Raw genomic sequence first — 16,580 nt, 5'->3', positions numbered from 1 at the left:
TTCTGATCCTCCCTTAGGTCACGTCTCTGGGCAGAGTTCCTCTGGGCCACGTCCACTGGCTCCCTGGACGCCTTTGAGGAGCAGTGGACGGTGTTCAGGGGTCTCTGCTCAGTGTGCCCCTCTGGATCCCTGCTTTTGACTCTGTGACCCTGACTCCCGTCCCGGGGGACATATGTTGTCCCTGGAATTATTTGAGCTCTGGGTTCAGTAGCTCCTCCCCTTTGGCTGGGGGGTCATTTAGATGTGGGCAGGCTTCTGCCCACCCATTCCCCACCCCAGATGCTCAGTACTACAATGACTCACCCCTCCAGCAGAACCTGCAGTGTCTCATCTCTCAGGTGTGCTGCAGCAGTCTATCCTGGGGCAGGGCCTGGATCAGATAACCCCGGGCACACGTATTTCACTCTCATCGCCAGAGCCACAAGTTAGTCTGTGCAACAGCAGCATTACTCGGCTACGAACTCTCCTGCTGCCTCGGGGTTTTACAGAACCCAGTGCTTATAGCCCACCCTAGATCCTGACCCTGTTCCTGCCCCACCCTTGCCCGAGCCTTGTTCCAGCCCTCTTCAGTCTTGTCTGTGCCCTATTCTGACCTTGCTCCAGCCCTGTTCCTGACCAGTTCCTGACACCCAGGCCCTTGGACCGACTCCAACCCAGCTCTGACCTTCGGTCTGCTTCCAGATTGTGACTACAATCCTGATTTGGCTTGTCTATGGACTCTGAGCCTAGTTCTGACCCACGGTGCATCCCCAGGTACCAGCATCCCCAGGTACTGCTGCTCTCAGCCTCTCTTGACTCTCAGTCCAGCTTTGGCCCTTACTGCTGTTCTAGACCGCCGCTCCAACCGCCAGGCCTGACTGCCTAGAATTCAGAGCCTGACAGTTGCTCTTCTCTGGACTCACTCCAGTTTGTCCACATCTTTTGTAAGGTGTGGTGCCCAGAACTGCACACAGGATTCCAGCTGCGGCCTCACCAGTGCTGAGCAGAGCAGGATAATTGCCTTCTATGTCATACATACACCGCTCCTCTTCAGAGGTGCCGACTTTCTTCTTTCAGGGTGGGTGCTCCACCCCCGAGGCCCCGCCCCCACTCTGCCCCTTCCCCAAGGCCCCACCCTTGCTCCGCCTCTTCCCTCCCCTGAAGCCCTGCCCCTGCTCTGCCCCCTCTCCTGAGCGCACTCCACTCTCATTCCGCCTCTTTCTGCCCCCTCCCCCCAGCGCCTCCCGCCTGCTGCCGAACAGCTGATTGGCCAGTGGCTGCCCAGCATCCACCATTATTTTTTCCCCTTGGGTGCTCCAGCCCCAGAGCACCCACGGAGTCGGCGCCTGTGCTCCTATTTCTACACCCCAGAGTGATATTAGCCCTTTCTGCAGCTGCATCACATTGTGGGCACACGTTCATTCTGTGTTCCACCGGATCCTCTTCAGCAGTACCTCCACCATGCCAGCTATCCCCCCGTCGTATTTGAACAGGAAGAACTCAGCACTTCCGCTAGACTTCATGGTCCTCAGGAAAATGGGTAAACTAAAACACTCACCTCCACAAAGACCGATACACAAAATGTGACAAACAGCATGATTAAGATGTAAACCCTCCAGATCGTTGGAGTGCAGAGAAGCTGTTGGAAAAGAAATGCAAGTCATTTGATTTTGAATGTGGTTTTAAGATTCTCATGGATTTCTAACAGTCTGTAAGACCAACTAGTTTTATTTTTACATGGATCAGCACTAAAGTTAAAGAAATCTTAGTGCCATCTTATCTTCTAAATTGGTTAGTCTCTAAGGTGCCACAAGTACTCCTTATCTTCTCAGAGATCCCTGAACGGATTAAGTCATGTTAAAACACGGATCCTCTTCTTTTGCTTTCCTAGGGTGCAAATGACCTAAATGTTTCTGAAGCAGCTGCTTGAAATGGGTTTAGTGACAGACAAGGCAGTTATTGCTTCAGCACTGAACATTAATGAAACCCTATTTAAGATCATGGGGTGGGGTGGGGGGGAAAAGGAAGGATGAAGTGCCCACTAACTGTGTAAAGAAGGCTCCATTCTCTTCCTCGTCTGTGCTTGGAAAGGAGTTGTCAGGACCAGTGGCATACCCAGTACTCCCTCCCGCTATGGCATGCCTTTCCAGTGAGATTGGGGGAAGTTCCTCCCCAATGTTCAGGCTGTCCTTGTTTGGGGATAAGGCAGAAAGCAGCTCTCTGCACCATGCACCTGTATTCTAAGGATGAGTGCATTAAACACGGATACCTTTCCACAGAAGTTTCTGCTATATAGACACGGAGGAAAGTTAGCCAATGGTAGCATCACACCTGAAGGATGGGTGCTGGCAGGGGAGTAGTTAGGACTCCCTGCCCAGGAATATCCCATGTAGAATACAGGCCTGGTGGTTTCTATCATTTTGCTACCTGGTTGTGAGTACACCAATCGGAGCCCTGCCCTGCAGTCACTCCATGGACAAAATGTCCATTTAACAATGTGGAGTTTTTCTATCAGAGCAGGAGCATGGCCAAATCTGTCAATAAATCTGTAATACCATCAGATTCATGGATCACACTCTGCATTGCTTGTGCAAAGGTGGGTGCACAACTGGCTGAAGGATTCTGCTCCAAGAGTAGTTATCACTGGTTTGCTGTCACACTGGGAGGGTGTAGGTAGTGGAGTCCTGCCAAGCTCAATTCTGGGTCTGGAACTATTCAATATTTTCATTAATGACTTGAACAGTGGAGTGAGAGAGTGCTTATAAAATTTGTAGAAGGAGGGGTTGCAAGTACTTTGGAGGACAGGATTAGAATTCAAGATGACCTTCACAAACTGGAGAATTGGTCTGAATTCAACAAGATGAAATTCAATAAAGTCAAGTGCAAAGTACTGTGCTCAGGAAGGAAAAATAAAATACAAAACTACAGCACGGGGAATAACTGGCTAAGGGACAGTACTGCTGAAAAGGTTCTGGATGTTCTGGTGGGTCACAAACAGAATATGAGCCGACCAGGTAATGCAGTTGCAAAAAGGCTAATATTCGGGGGGGTGTTAATAGGACTATCATATGTAATACACGGAAGGCAATTGTCCCGCTCCACTAGTCACTGGCGAGGCCTCAGCTGGAGTAGTGTGTCCAGTTCTGGACACGGCACTTTAGGTAAGATGTGGATAAATTGGAGAGAGTCCAGAAGAGAGCAAGAAAAATGATAAAAAGTTTTAGAAAACTGGACCTATGAGGAAAGATTAAAAAATGGGGCATGGTTAGTCTTGAGAAAAGCAGACTGGGAGGGGGACCTGATGAGTCTTCAGATATCTTAGGGGCTGTTATAAAGGACGGTGATCAATTATTCTCCATGTCCACTGAAGGTGGGAGAAGAAACAATTGGCTTAATCTGCAGCAGGGGAGATTTAGGCTCAATATTAGCAAAAGCTTTCTAACACTAAGGGCAGTGAAACTCTGGACTAGGCTTCCAAGGGAGGTTGTGAAATCCCCTTCACTGGAGGTTATTAACAACAGGTTGGGCAAACACCTGTCAGGGCTGGTCTAGATTTACATGGTCCTGCGTCAGAGAAGGGGTCCCATCCAGCCCTACATTTCTGTGATTCTGTAATTGATCAAAATGCAGAGAGGGTGAAAAGGACATGCAACTTCAGTTCCACTTACCAGCATTCCCTTGTATACAGCACTGATGTCAACAAAGAGGAGGAAAAGGCAAATTCCAAGCTGGATGAGCAGCAGGACTGAAAATATGTCTGGGGGAACAAGAGCGTTGTGGCACTGTGAAGTGTTTTGGTAACCAGAAAAACCCCTGCTACTGGACTGGGTTATTATTTATAAAGGGCTTGCAGCTCCTGTGACGTGTTGCAGAATTGCTATGCAGCACATCTCCTTGTTTAGCAAAACTTCCCAATTCTACCAACAAACAAAGGGAGCTGCAGAACTGAAACAAGAATGAGACTCCACACCATTCTGTCACTAAAACTGCACATTGGTGTTACTGCCTGGGCGATTTGCCAAATGCAGGCTTTAACTAATTCAACCAGTGTAAACTAAAAGCCACCCTGTGGAGACACAAGCTTCTCACCAGGATAACATGGTCTCAAATGACAGGTGGTCTTATTCCCGATGTATGCTCTGATCCATATGCATAACCAGTGAGGAGAGGGTGAACTCCACACATGGACTATGGGAGCACATGATCCTCAGTGGTGTTGTGTTACCTGGGTGAAAGTATTCCCTGAAGTAAGGGCCGGATGGCTCAGGGACTTGCTAATCAGACACAGAGCCTTACGCTTCCAGGTTGCTAATATGTATCCTGCCCATACCCTCTATGTATGAAAGCTGTTGCCATTCTGCCTACTCAAGTGCAAGGAGCTGCTGGTTGCAGAGCAATTCCATGTGGCCAGGTATCCACATCACAAAAAATGCTGTCACAGCTGACACCAAGAGGCAGCCTTGGTCATTGCCTTGGTAAAGCAGCCAAGGATGAATGGGCCATGGCGAGCAAACTGCTCTGTGACACCCTCCAGAGCAGAGTGAAGCACGTAGGAGAGGTGAGGAAGCTGGATGACAGCAGCACCTTGCAGGAGCACTGTAACATTTGCCAAAAGGCAGCTCCCATTAAGAGCATTTGTGCCTGTTTGTCAGCATAGAAGAAGACTCTTCACCAGACTCGGCTTGGGAACTTGAAATCTGGCAGCTACCCACCGACTGCTGCTCTACAGAACACCTTGGGGCCTACTCCAGTCTAAAGTATACACTGGAATTAACCCTCCTGTGGCTGAGCAAAGCTTTCCTCTTGCTTCTCTAAGCACACAGCTGCAGACAGAAAGGAGCTATCTGTTAATCAAGAGCTACTAGGGGGTCGTTCAATCACTCTGCAGAACTCAAATGAAAGTGATCGAATTTTGTGCCTTTATCACAGACTTTTCTGCTCCTGTCCCACAGAACGTATGCCGGACAGAGCTGGGTACCTTAAAGATCACAAGGAGATCTTGTTTATGGAATTTCAGCAAATAAATTTCCCCCTTTTTGTTATCTGTCTTCAAATTTTAACAAACAGTTCTGGCATTAATTGCTGTGTCGCTCTCTAAATGCCCACTTCCCAAATATGGCCAGTTCACCTTTCTCGGGTCATGCTGGTATAAAAATTAACCTTGGGGAAAAAGCCTATACTTGGGGCTTTGGCTGAGTCTGGCCTCCAGCTGGTGAAATGGCAGCTGTCTTCCATCAATAACAGCTTGCTATGCTGGTCATGGGTTCAAGTCCAGATAAATCACAAAAGGTGGAGGTAAATCAAAGCATTACTCTTAGCAAACTGTTTGTCCGTGTTGAGTAAATATCTGGAAAGCACATATTAATGCAGTTATACTTACAGTTAGTATAGATGGGTTTCCTGAATGGCTTTCCCTTGGAAAAGACAAATGCTAGAATTATGCAGTTGATTGAAGTTAGTGGCCATAGAGTGGTGTCTTCGTAGCTTAGAACGCTGCTGGGGACATCTGTGGCATTTGCAGTTCCATTCCTATTTAGAATGGTGCTGACAGAAGACAGGGAGTGGTTTGCTGGAGGGCACTCTCTGCAAAGAATCACCAGTATTTATGAGGACAGGTTTCAGAGAGGTAGCCATGTTAGTCTGTATCAGCAAAAACAACGAGGAGTCCTTGTTCGTTATAAAAATAAATTTGTTAGTCTCTAAGGTGCCACAAGGACTCCTCAGTATTTATGAGGCACTTGCTAAGCTGTGGCTGGCTAGAATAAAGCAGCTTTCTCTATCATAATTTATCCACTCTGTGTTTCTACTGCGCCCATCACTGTAATGTCCTGGTGTCACACACCAGAATAAAAGCTATGTTTAATTCTGTTTCAAAAAGGCCTAACCTCCCTGCTCCACCTGATTAACGCCTGTGCTCTGGGGGCAGCGATGGTAACTGGCATCCTAGCAGCCTCCACATTCATTGGCAAGTGTTCAACCATTAAAGTACAGAACATCATCAGCAATAAAGGGGCCCAGTCATAGCCCTGTTAATCCGGGAAAGTTCCCACTGCAAACCCTTGCCATATTTTCTGCCCTGAATGTGCATTTCTCCATGATGACAGGATATAAAGGGCTCCTGGATTTGGAGAGAGATTTTAAACTAAACACACAGAGAAGGAGCCTGATTCCCCACTCTGTTACAACAGTCTCCCCCCTAAAGTTAATCAAATTACACTAATGAAAGAGAAGGGAGACTCAAACCCAAGGTCGTCTTATGCTCCCAGGAGAAGCCATCTCACAACAGGATACCAGGAGAGGGCAGCATGGAGGGAAGCAGAGAGCAAGAAGTGGATTTGTTTGTTGACAACATGAAACTGAGGTTTGGGTCCATTTATCTTTTTTTCTTGCATTAGCACCAGCTGGCTTCACGGTCCTGGCTATTCACTGTTGACTACGTGCATAAGGCTAATAGCAATATTCTCACTTTGGGCTAGACGCTCCATTCTGCTGCATGCTGCAGAAAGGAACAAGTTCATAGAAGAAAGGAGATGAATAGATGAGAGGAAGAAAGTGGCTTCTGGACCTGTTCCCCATGCCAGGCCGCAGGTAGCCACTCCACAGCCGACTCTACAGTGTGCATGGGATGTGGAGTGTGACTAGCTGAAGGATGGAGAAGTCCTGGTGAGTGCCCAGTGCCCCCAAATGCTGCAGTACTGTCTTGTATTTCAGCATGCTGTCTCGGCTGGCAGCAGGATTTTGCAAGACTGGGATTAGAAATGGGAAGCAGAGGAGTTACCTGTGGTTGGCCATCTCTGAGTACCAAGGCTGCTGCTTCACAAAAAGGAAGCCACAGACCAGCATGACTGTAGTAATGCCCGTATGGAGAATGACTGAGAGCAGCAAAGGAGGAGAGATGAGCTGCCCTGGAGGTCTGTAAGGGGCCAGCTTCGGGTAGGCCTGGGTCAAACTCACTGAAAAAGAGAACACACATTTCCTCTCAGAGACAATGCAGCCCTGGCTACTCCACTGCTGGGTTGGGTGCATGACCAGTCCGAGCCTGAGGCGAAAGCCCTCTGCATGTACGGCACACTGACTTGCCCACGTGTGAAGACTGCAAGGTTTGTCCAGTATAAATGGGAAAGCTGTGGCCTTATTCGCCCTGCCATGACTGCTTCTGCGGCTACATCCTGCCCTCCAGCCCTTCAACAGATAAACTGCACCCCACTGAACAGCAAAGCAATGCATGTTACTTCACCACCACCTGCTCACTCCCATGTCCTGGCCCTCTGACACTGCTGCTTAAGTACCTGCTGGGAGCCAGTGGGTTTAGTCCTATTGGCCCTTGGCCCATTGTCATTCAAAATTAGCACCGGAGTCTGAACATTGCCACAGAAAACATCACACCTCGGTGCTATGGGTTGTTGCCCTCTCAAAGGGTCTCTATAGGTCCTGCACTGTGTTTCCATGGGCCTGGTCTGACAGCCTCAGCCTGTATGATTATGAATTACTTGTTTTCCCATAGCGCCCAGTGGCCTCAGCCAAGATCAGGCCCTGCAGTGCTATGTGATGGATACACAATAAGAGCCAGCCCCTGCACAAAGAGCTTATGATCTAATAGGCAAGGTATGCAAACAGTAGGCGAAATGGTGCATTATTGTCTCCACTAACAGATAGGGCACTGAGGTACAGAGTGATTTACTCAAGGTCACACAGAGAGGCTATGGCAGAGCTAGGACTTGACCCCAGCTCATCAGAGTTCCAGCCTAGTGTCTTAATCATCAGCCCACCCTTCCTCTTCCAGCTGCCATAGGTGTCTGAATGCTGAATACTCTGGACAGGAGAACTGTGGTTGTGGGTTCTGGGCCAAAAGGTTCTGGGCAAAACCCTGCTCTCAGTTCCACCCAGGTAGCCCCACTGAAGTCAGTGGTTATGGTGTAAGCATCAGCAGAATGTGGCTCGCTTTTTAGATTTCTAAAAGAAAGCGAAGTCGATTGTTTACACACACAAAGACTTAAGCACACCCTGTGCTGAGCTGCTTACTTGTTAAGCAAACCAGAAGGGTGATGACAACATCTTGCATAAGGTACTGGTAGCTCCCAAAGATCTGTAGTTGCTGAAAGAAAGAAAGAAAGAAAAAAAGCCCATCCAAGGTTCCCAGGATAGCAGGTTATTTCATTGTGATACACATTTCCATGGTACCCATCAGTTGAGTATCAGCCCAGACCAGTTTATCTTTGTCCTGTCTCTATGAAAGCATAATATTTAATATGACTTCAGAGCTACATAATGCCACTCCCAGTACTCTCAAGTCGAAAGGCCCAGCCCAGTCAGTCTGATGGACCAGCTCCACAGCACAGCCCCACTGAAGTCAGTGCCAGTGTACACCAGCTAAGGAGCTGACCCTGTACAGAGTTCCATGAACTGACACAAATGACGGGGCCAATTTCAGCCCTGCCCAAAGCACATACAATTGGCAGTAACTTCAGTGGGAGTGGCCGTGCTGCCAGGCCTGCCATTGTCCAATGTGAGGGGAACTCAGACGAAGCTGTTAAACCAAAGCTGGTGGCCGTGTATATAGGGTTAAGACTTAGTACCTGGTTTCAGCTATTCTGATATGAAAACAGATTAGTTATTTTATTTAATCAGTAAGTCCTGCAGAGTTGATTTTTTTAAATAGCAATACACTAGCTATGCACAGATTTAAATACTGCAACAGCAATCTCCTGCCGTTTCTGTGCTTGCACATGAACGATCTTTGCCGGCTGTGCTTGTCTGCTCTACCTGTGACATCACCAGCGTCTGATGTTACTGTGTTTACTAAGGCACCAACTCTGCAAACATTCATGTGCTTCACTTTACATACGTGAGGGGCCCCACTGAGCTCCTTGACACTATGGTACCTGTGCAAAAGGAAGCACATGCATAATTCAGCAGGAGTAGAACTTGCACAAGGATTTCAGTATTTCTCCTACATAATAATAATAATAGTCTTGTGCTCAAGCAATGACACACAGAAGAAACCCCTTCCTCCTACAGCATCTTCCGTATCTTCTCTCACATAAGAGCTTTCCCCAGCATTCCTTTGTGGGGACTGGCCCTTTAAATTTGGAAAGTGAGGCAGCTGTACCCCTAAAGGAGCCATTTTGTTACCGGTCCTGCTTGCTGTGTCTCCTTCTCTTCCAGCTGGTGAGTACTCCTAACTACTCTGGTGTTTTCCCTCTCTTCTGGGGGAACCGGCCCGTTTTCACAGGACTCATTCTGTTGCCCCTAACAGTAAATGTGACTGAGTTCCACAATTTGTTACCCAGCTCGTAACACCTTGACAATCCTTTGGAGCAATGCAGAATTTTTCTTCCTAGCTATGGGCTGTTAATAAGGATTACAATCTGGAGAAAGACACAGCTCATTGATGAGAGATTGGTTTTAGACACATACCCAGTAAAGCAGAGCAGTGCCAATAAACTGAGTCAGGCCGTACAGGGTCAGGTACTTAAACACAGCAAAAGAAGCAACCAAAGCAGCACGACCTTCCCTGTTAGGAAAAAAATTCTATGGTGACTATAGAACAAGCAATTTTAAGAGCTATAGGACTCTGCCTAAGAAAAGCAGCTCAGTTTGTTTGAATTTTAGTTCACGGTGTTACGAGGAAATTTACTTTGTTTTTTCAGGACCCATTTTGGATATTTATATGTGAGTGTACTCCTGATTTTACACTAAAGGTTTCAGGGTAGGTGGTGACTGTTGTGTGACTACAGATAACAGAAGTTGCATAGGGAACAATCCTGACGCAGTGCTTTGAAATAGCAGTGTGTAAATAACATACTAGAGCAGAAAGCCCATGGTGAGATTGCTTTACCTGATCAGCTTGGGCACACACTCTACGTTGGGGGTTTGCGAGGTGAAAGGCGAAGCCACCGACGCCTCCTGCTCTGACAATGATATCCCAGCGTGGGCCATTTTCAAAGCCTGAAATACACCAGGGTATGAGCAGGACAAGGCATTACTACAGGGTCCATCACCCTGCGCACGTGAACTTGCTCCTCACAGTATGTCCTGTATGTTTTCTGGTGTTTTGTCCAGTCTTGTTCCAAATGTCCTGACCAACTGATCAGCCTCTATTCCAAAGTCTAGTGTAACCTCATTGTCAGGAGGTTTTTCCTTCCCTTCCTTCTTTTCATCCCATGATTCCTATTTGTATCCGTTTGAACCCTAATTCCTTGCCTGCTTTGTTTACACCCTTCCAAAATCTGTAGGCTGTTACCTCCCTTCTTAGGGCTTGTCTTCACATACAGTGCTGGAGTGGCGCAGCTGCAGGGGTGAAGCCGCTACTATGCTACGCTACACCTGTCAGGGATGGTCTCGCTAATACTTAGTCCTGCCTTGAGTGCAGGGGACTCTCGAGGCCCCTTCCAGTTCTATGATTCTATGCCAACAGGAGAGCTGCTTCCGTTGGCATAGTTACTCCACCTCCCTGAGAGGCGGTAGCTCTCCCGTTGACATAGCCCCGTCTGTTCGGGGGGTTAGGTCAATATAACTACGTCACTCAGGGGTGTGGATTTTTCACACCTCTGAGCGACATAGTTATAGTGACACAGATCTGTAGTGTAGATCTGGCTTAAGTAGCCTCTTGGCCAAGGTGTTATATCTAATCTTTTCTCTTAGATCAACCCCTCCCGTCCCCTACTCATTTTTTTTTACTGTCTGTGAACTCCCTTGAATTTATTAATACCTTCAGACTTCCTGTTCAGTACCCTTAGAATATGTGAGTGATTTGTGAGCCAAGCTGTGTAAAGCCAGTTAACATATTTCATAGTTAGAGCCCTACCAAATTCGCGGCTGTGAAAAACACGTCCTGGGCTGTGAAATCTGATCTCCCCGGTGAAATCTGGCTAATGCAAGGGAGACCAGATTTCACAGAGTTGGGTGACTGGGGAATAGCGGCTGCTGGCGGGGAGCCCAGCGCCGAAGGTAGTACCCCCGCCAGCAGCCGCGCAGAAGTGAGGGTGGCCTGGTTTGTGGGGGGTCGTCACTTTGGACTGGGGCAGGGCTGGCCTTACAGGTGGGTGAGCGGGTGACCACCCAGGGCCCCGTGGTCAGGGTGGCGCTGTGGTCACACCCCCCCCCATACACACACAGCCAGCCCAAGGCCCCTTTAACTCCCAAGCGCTGGGCCTGGAGCTGGGGAGGGTCAGGGCTGGGGGCACCCCAGCCAGGGGCTCCTACTGCGTGCTGGGCTACAGCTGCTAGTCCCGGACGGGCTGCAGAGGGCCAGGACTTCCCTTTCCTCCGCAGGGGCCGCTCCCGATGCCACTCCAGGAACCTCCCCCAGCTGCAGGAAGCCCTGAGGCTATCCGCCGGAAGTCCAGCTCTGAAGGCAGTGCGGCTGCCAGCAGCAGCGCAGGAATGCGGGTGGCCCGGTACGGTGTTGCCACCCTTACCTCTGCGCGGCTGCTGGCGGGGTGCTGCCTTCAGGGCTGGGTGCCTGGCCAGCAGCCGCCCTCCGGCTGCCAAGCTCTGAAGGCAGCAGCACAGAAGTAAGGGTGGCAACACTGTGATCCCCCTACAAGAGCCTTGCGATCCCCCCCAGGACCCCGTTTTGGGTCGGGATTCCCACCGTTACAATACTGTGACATTTCATATTTATCTGAAACCATGAAATTTACAATTTTTAAAATTCTATGATCGTGAAATTGACCAAAATGGACCATGAATTTGATAGGGCCCTATTTATAGTTAATGACTAGGCTATTCCACCATGCATCCCAGAAGATTACACTGTAAAAATATAAGAAAGGAACATTCCTATCCAATGTTTTTCATCATACTGAATAACTCTAGTTGGATTTACATTTACATGAAGAATTCCATAAAAGAATGTTTCTAAAAGGGACACATTGAAGGATATATTGTATGTTCTGACAACCTCATTTGGACAGTGCTGTTAGAATGTTTCATGGCAGTAGATTAAGCTATTCTTTTCATGGCACTTGGCAGAAAGACAAAAGGAAGGACACCATTTCAGGAGAATGAGGGATTTTTGTTTCTACATACCCCGCAATCATTGGCTCCATCTCCGCACATACCTACATAGTAACTGAGAGGGACAAAGAAAAAAATTAATAGGTGAACTTTGTTTTATCATTCAACATACTCTCTCATACACTCATTTAGGATCTTCAAATATGTCACATCAGAATGAAGAGGTGACTGACTACACTTCACCTACTGCTCTACTGCAGGAGAGTGTGTTGGTTGGGTTAGAGGTGGCTGTTTTCATATGGTACTTACTCCAATTTTGTGTTCTGTTTTTAACTTGCCTACATTTTAACTTTCCCAAATCGTTTATGCATATGTCAAACAGCACAGATCTCAGTACAGCTCCTTGGGGGGTCCCGCTATTTGCCTATCTCCAAACTGACCATTTGTTCCGACCCTTTGGTTCCTATGTTTTAGCTGGTTACTGCTCCATGAGAGGACCTTCCCTCTTATCCCATGACTGCTTAGTTTGCTTAAGAGCCTTTGCTGAGGGACTTTGTCAAAGGCTTTCTGAAAGTCCAGTTACACTATACCATAGTTTTATCATTGAGTGCGGCTGGAAAGAGGCAGACCCATCACCATGTGACCAGCCAATTCTTCACAGACAAGTTTGGGAACCTCTGCACTAATATCTATACAACATGCTAGAAAGTGGTTTTGAGAGTTCAGTCGTGTGACCCATTACTGAGTAACAAAGGAGGCTGCAGTGTTCAGCATGGGGAAACCTACGCTGTCTTTGTCCCTGCTCTGCACTACCTCAACAGTGTATAAGCAGGGTTTTCAATCTCCAGAGTGGTCATTGCATCAGAAGCAATCATTTTACTTTAAAAAAGTTACAAAAAGTATTTCTCTTGCTTCTGCATTGCAGACAGTGTTTACAAACAGTGTGACATCTGGCCATGGGAAACATTAATTTCAACATTAATGCCTGAATGAGCCAGTTTCAGTCCAGTATCATGTGCCAGATTCTGACCTGCTTTTCGCAGCCTGGGGTAACTCCACTCAGCTCAGTTGGAGCTACGCTGTGGTAACTGAAATTAGAATCTGACCCATGGACTTTTATTTCATCCTGCCACTCGTGCTTAATGGTGCCTTTTATATATTATACTGTAGAGTGTAGTGGCTAACATTGGTCTAAGGCTAAAGTCACTACAGTTGTGTATAGATAGATTAGGTGTGAATTTGGGTGGAAGGGGACCATACACTGTGAGCTCAGAGGGTACACAGAGGGTTTAAGCCTGGAGAAAGGGAGGGGGAGAAAGCTGAGTTCGTAATCAAACGTAAAGATACGCTGTGCTTTACTTCTCTGTGTGGCAGTATCTGTTGTAATTATGGTTACAAAACGTTCTACTGAGCCTACTTCAGTTTTTGAAATTCTTCAACGAGGCTGGATTTCTGCCCAGGAGACATTCTAGCAAAAACAGTCCCATTCACTAGTATCTGTAGAGAGAAGAACGTTGAGGTACTAGATTGAAAAAAAAAAACCCAAATATTTTTAGCGCTGTTAGGAATCCAGTGTCCCTTGTATGATATTTAGCAGCATAAGGGAGAATTCAGCCCTGCTTGATTATTGAATCAGCTGCAATAGCATCTTATTGCTTTTTATAAAACCGTTCACTTTTCTTCTTTGATCTACAGACGGCATTGGACCAAACCCCCCACTCTGAACCTCCCCCCACATGTTGGAGTTTTTGGAATCTGAACCTGATTCTTCTCATAAAAAGCTGTACCAAAACCCAGGGTCACAAGACCCACAAACTTCGAAGTGTTAAAAATCCAGTTCCAAAATAAGGGCATGACACCAAGTCCACTGAGGTCAATGGGAATCTTTCCCATGACTTTAATAGACTTTGGATCAGCCTGTAGGTGTTTGCAATGTGATCCCATCTCTGTGTGATCATTTTCCTGCTCCATGAACAGTATCCCTTTAAATTTAGCTCAACTCTTCAGGATCACGTAGGATCGCCAGTCTATGTGATCATTCACCAATAGCGCTAGAGACCAGTTTTATTAGTTACTACCACAGCTTTAGAAATGCTGATTCATGCCTGTGTGTTTCCCTAATAAGACTGTTACAATTAAATGAATTCTGTGCTTCCTCTTATCTCCTTGTGAGACAGATGAACGTTCAAAATGCCCTAAATGGGCCATTTTTATATACTGCTCATGTGAAACCATGATGTTATAATAGGATTTTCGAACTGCACAACAGACAGTGACAAATTCTCAGCTGCTGTAAATTGGAGTGTCGCTTCATCAAAGTCAATGGCACTACAATGAATTCCAACAGCTGAGAATCTGGCTCAGAGATTTTAAAAGAGCACCTCTGTGGTCACTGCATGTATCATGGGATGGGCAGCAGGAGGTGAAGATTTTTGCTTTTGAGTTCAAATTTTCACAGTTCAAATGCAGCCCAGGTTGATAGTGGCCACTAGTCAATGGCTGTGTTGGTGGCCGACAAGAAATGAGTTGATGTTCTTAATTAAATTCTAAAGGAAAGTGGTAATTCCATTATACAGCTCACCCCACAATTTTCACTCTTATTTGAATCCTCAGAAGAATGAACACTGAGACCAGCTAAGAGCAGAACATTCAGGAGAAATTTGGGGAACATGGGGGCCATTGCATGGTCATGGTCTCTTTGTTGAGAATGAGCTGAGTGACTCTCACACCTGCTTATCAGTATAGCACCTTTGAAATTCAAAGTTTTTGTAAGAAACAGCTCTTTGTTTCCTCGCAAACTTACTTTTGGCAGCAAACTCTTGAAATGCTTCACTATAACCTGATAGGATTTTCCATTCAAGGCAAAATGGTAATTGTTGCTTTCCCTTTCAGGAATGGTCCTTTCCTCAATATTAACACATGTGTCCTAGAAATCAGACAAGAGTTACTCTTAGACTGGGATCATAATGTCTTAACATATGATTAATGAAGGGGACAAATGTAATTGCTCAAACCACGACTGTATTGCGGTCTTAGTGGCTAGAGAAATGGAATCTAGAAACCTGGGTTCCACTGTCCACCTTGTAATAGACCTTGGAAAAGACATTTAACCACCTTGTGCCTCAGTTTTCCATCAGTAAAATGGGGAAAATATTTACCTCACCTACCACCCCTTTGTAAAACTTTGTGGCTCTGTCTCCATGTGACTACTTAGTTGTGATCTAACACTTGTTAATACTACATGTTAACCAACATGATTGTCAGTTATGCTATAGAAATTACACTGAAGTTTTTTCCAGACACAACATATGTTTCTAGTTGTATTTAACCATAGAGCCCTACTGGGTGAATGAGACATGCTATATATATGCAGAGAACTGTTATTATTTACTATTATATTTTATGAGTTGTTCTGAGCTGATGGCTATATCAAATATCACTCCCCCAGCTGATGGAAGATTTAAAAAATAATCCTTCATGTTTCCTCAATCCCTTCATGTCACAGCAACTTCAAGCCTATTGGGCAAAGCAGTAAGAAAACCACTTTTCACATGTTAAAAGCCTCAAGGCTTCATTAAATCCCATCAGCATTTGAAAAGTGACCAACACCCCCAGTTGTGCTTACAGTGATTCCAGATGCATTTTGTTTGCTATTTTCCATAAGTTGCCAGGTAATGGATGCTGGGGTGGGTCCTTCTGGTTCACTTGCTTCAATGAGAATCACTTTGCTGGTCTTGGAAATCATTTCAGAATTTTTGGCCACAGTAACAGCTGTCTGAAGGTTGTCACCTGGAAAACAAACAAGTGAGGCAGACTGTGGCAACAAATCTGCTCTTCGGTCTACTGTAACTTTACTGTGCTACACACTCTGCCCACCCACACTTTTCTCTCCCCAGTTTTTTCTAGTGACCAGAGGGCTGATTCTCCACTGTTACACCAGGGGTATGCTGCTGTAACTGTTTAATTCAGTGGCGTTGCTCTAATCTAGAGCTAATGTAACAGGGGCAGCAAGTCCATGGACCAGATCCTGCGAGCCATCGGCTCATGGAACTCCTACTGTCCAATGTGGGAGTTCTGCACCTGGAGGGCTACAAGGATCAGGCCCAGAGATGATACCTGTGACCATAACGCTCCTGATGCGGGCAGCGCTGAGTTCTTCCAGGACAGGCTTGGTCTCTGCCTTCAGCCGATTTTCCATTATCAGAAGGCCAAGGAACGTGAGGTCAGACTCCACCTCCTCCCTGAGAATGAAGATAAAAACACCCAGTGAGATTGTTTTGATAGTGTTTGGGTCGGGAGGAGAATCTCAGTGCAGCATTTGTTTTATATAGAATCCACATGGGAATGGCAATGCACCTTTCTTTCCAGTGAAACGTAACTCATACTGAATTCGAAGCAAAGCTGATTCATTTACATTTCTACAGCTTTCCACAGACTGCCATGCCTCCACAACATGGTTGTGTGGACTAAGCAGGAAGCGTAGCCAGGACACACACACAGACGCCAGATATCTTCAGGATCAGAAATCTGCTGTACCCCCTGGAAGACAGCGTACATGGGGAGGAGACATGCCTCCTTTCTGCTCCCATCCCCAGCTGCTCGTCATGCTGGGCTGGCAACATGCCAATACAGAGCTAATG

The 16,580-nt window shown here is 46.7% G+C and overlaps 1 protein-coding gene across 1 annotated transcript in view; it reads right to left on the bottom strand.

Annotated features, from left to right (window-relative positions):
- Positions 1 to 16,580, bottom strand: part of ATP13A5 (ATPase 13A5) — a 56,031-nt gene that overhangs the window by 1,373 nt on the left and 38,078 nt on the right. Inside the window, exons 18-29 of the mRNA XM_077826167.1 lie at positions 16,057 to 16,181; positions 15,566 to 15,729; positions 14,744 to 14,866; positions 13,358 to 13,437; positions 12,013 to 12,055; positions 9,818 to 9,927; positions 9,397 to 9,493; positions 8,002 to 8,074; positions 6,758 to 6,932; positions 5,360 to 5,562; positions 3,648 to 3,736; positions 1,538 to 1,618 (exon numbers count right to left, since the gene is read on the bottom strand). Coding sequence (XP_077682293.1) covers positions 1,538 to 1,618; positions 3,648 to 3,736; positions 5,360 to 5,562; positions 6,758 to 6,932; positions 8,002 to 8,074; positions 9,397 to 9,493; positions 9,818 to 9,927; positions 12,013 to 12,055; positions 13,358 to 13,437; positions 14,744 to 14,866; positions 15,566 to 15,729; positions 16,057 to 16,181 — 1,363 coding nt within the window. The remainder of the gene's footprint in view (positions 1 to 1,537; positions 1,619 to 3,647; positions 3,737 to 5,359; positions 5,563 to 6,757; positions 6,933 to 8,001; positions 8,075 to 9,396; positions 9,494 to 9,817; positions 9,928 to 12,012; positions 12,056 to 13,357; positions 13,438 to 14,743; positions 14,867 to 15,565; positions 15,730 to 16,056; positions 16,182 to 16,580) is intronic.

Source organism: Eretmochelys imbricata, chromosome 9 (genome assembly GCF_965152235.1).
Source record: "Eretmochelys imbricata isolate rEreImb1 chromosome 9, rEreImb1.hap1, whole genome shotgun sequence".
In the NCBI taxonomy this organism is placed as follows: domain Eukaryota; kingdom Metazoa; phylum Chordata; order Testudines; family Cheloniidae; genus Eretmochelys; species Eretmochelys imbricata.
This window is presented reverse-complemented; position numbering and strand designations above follow the sequence as displayed.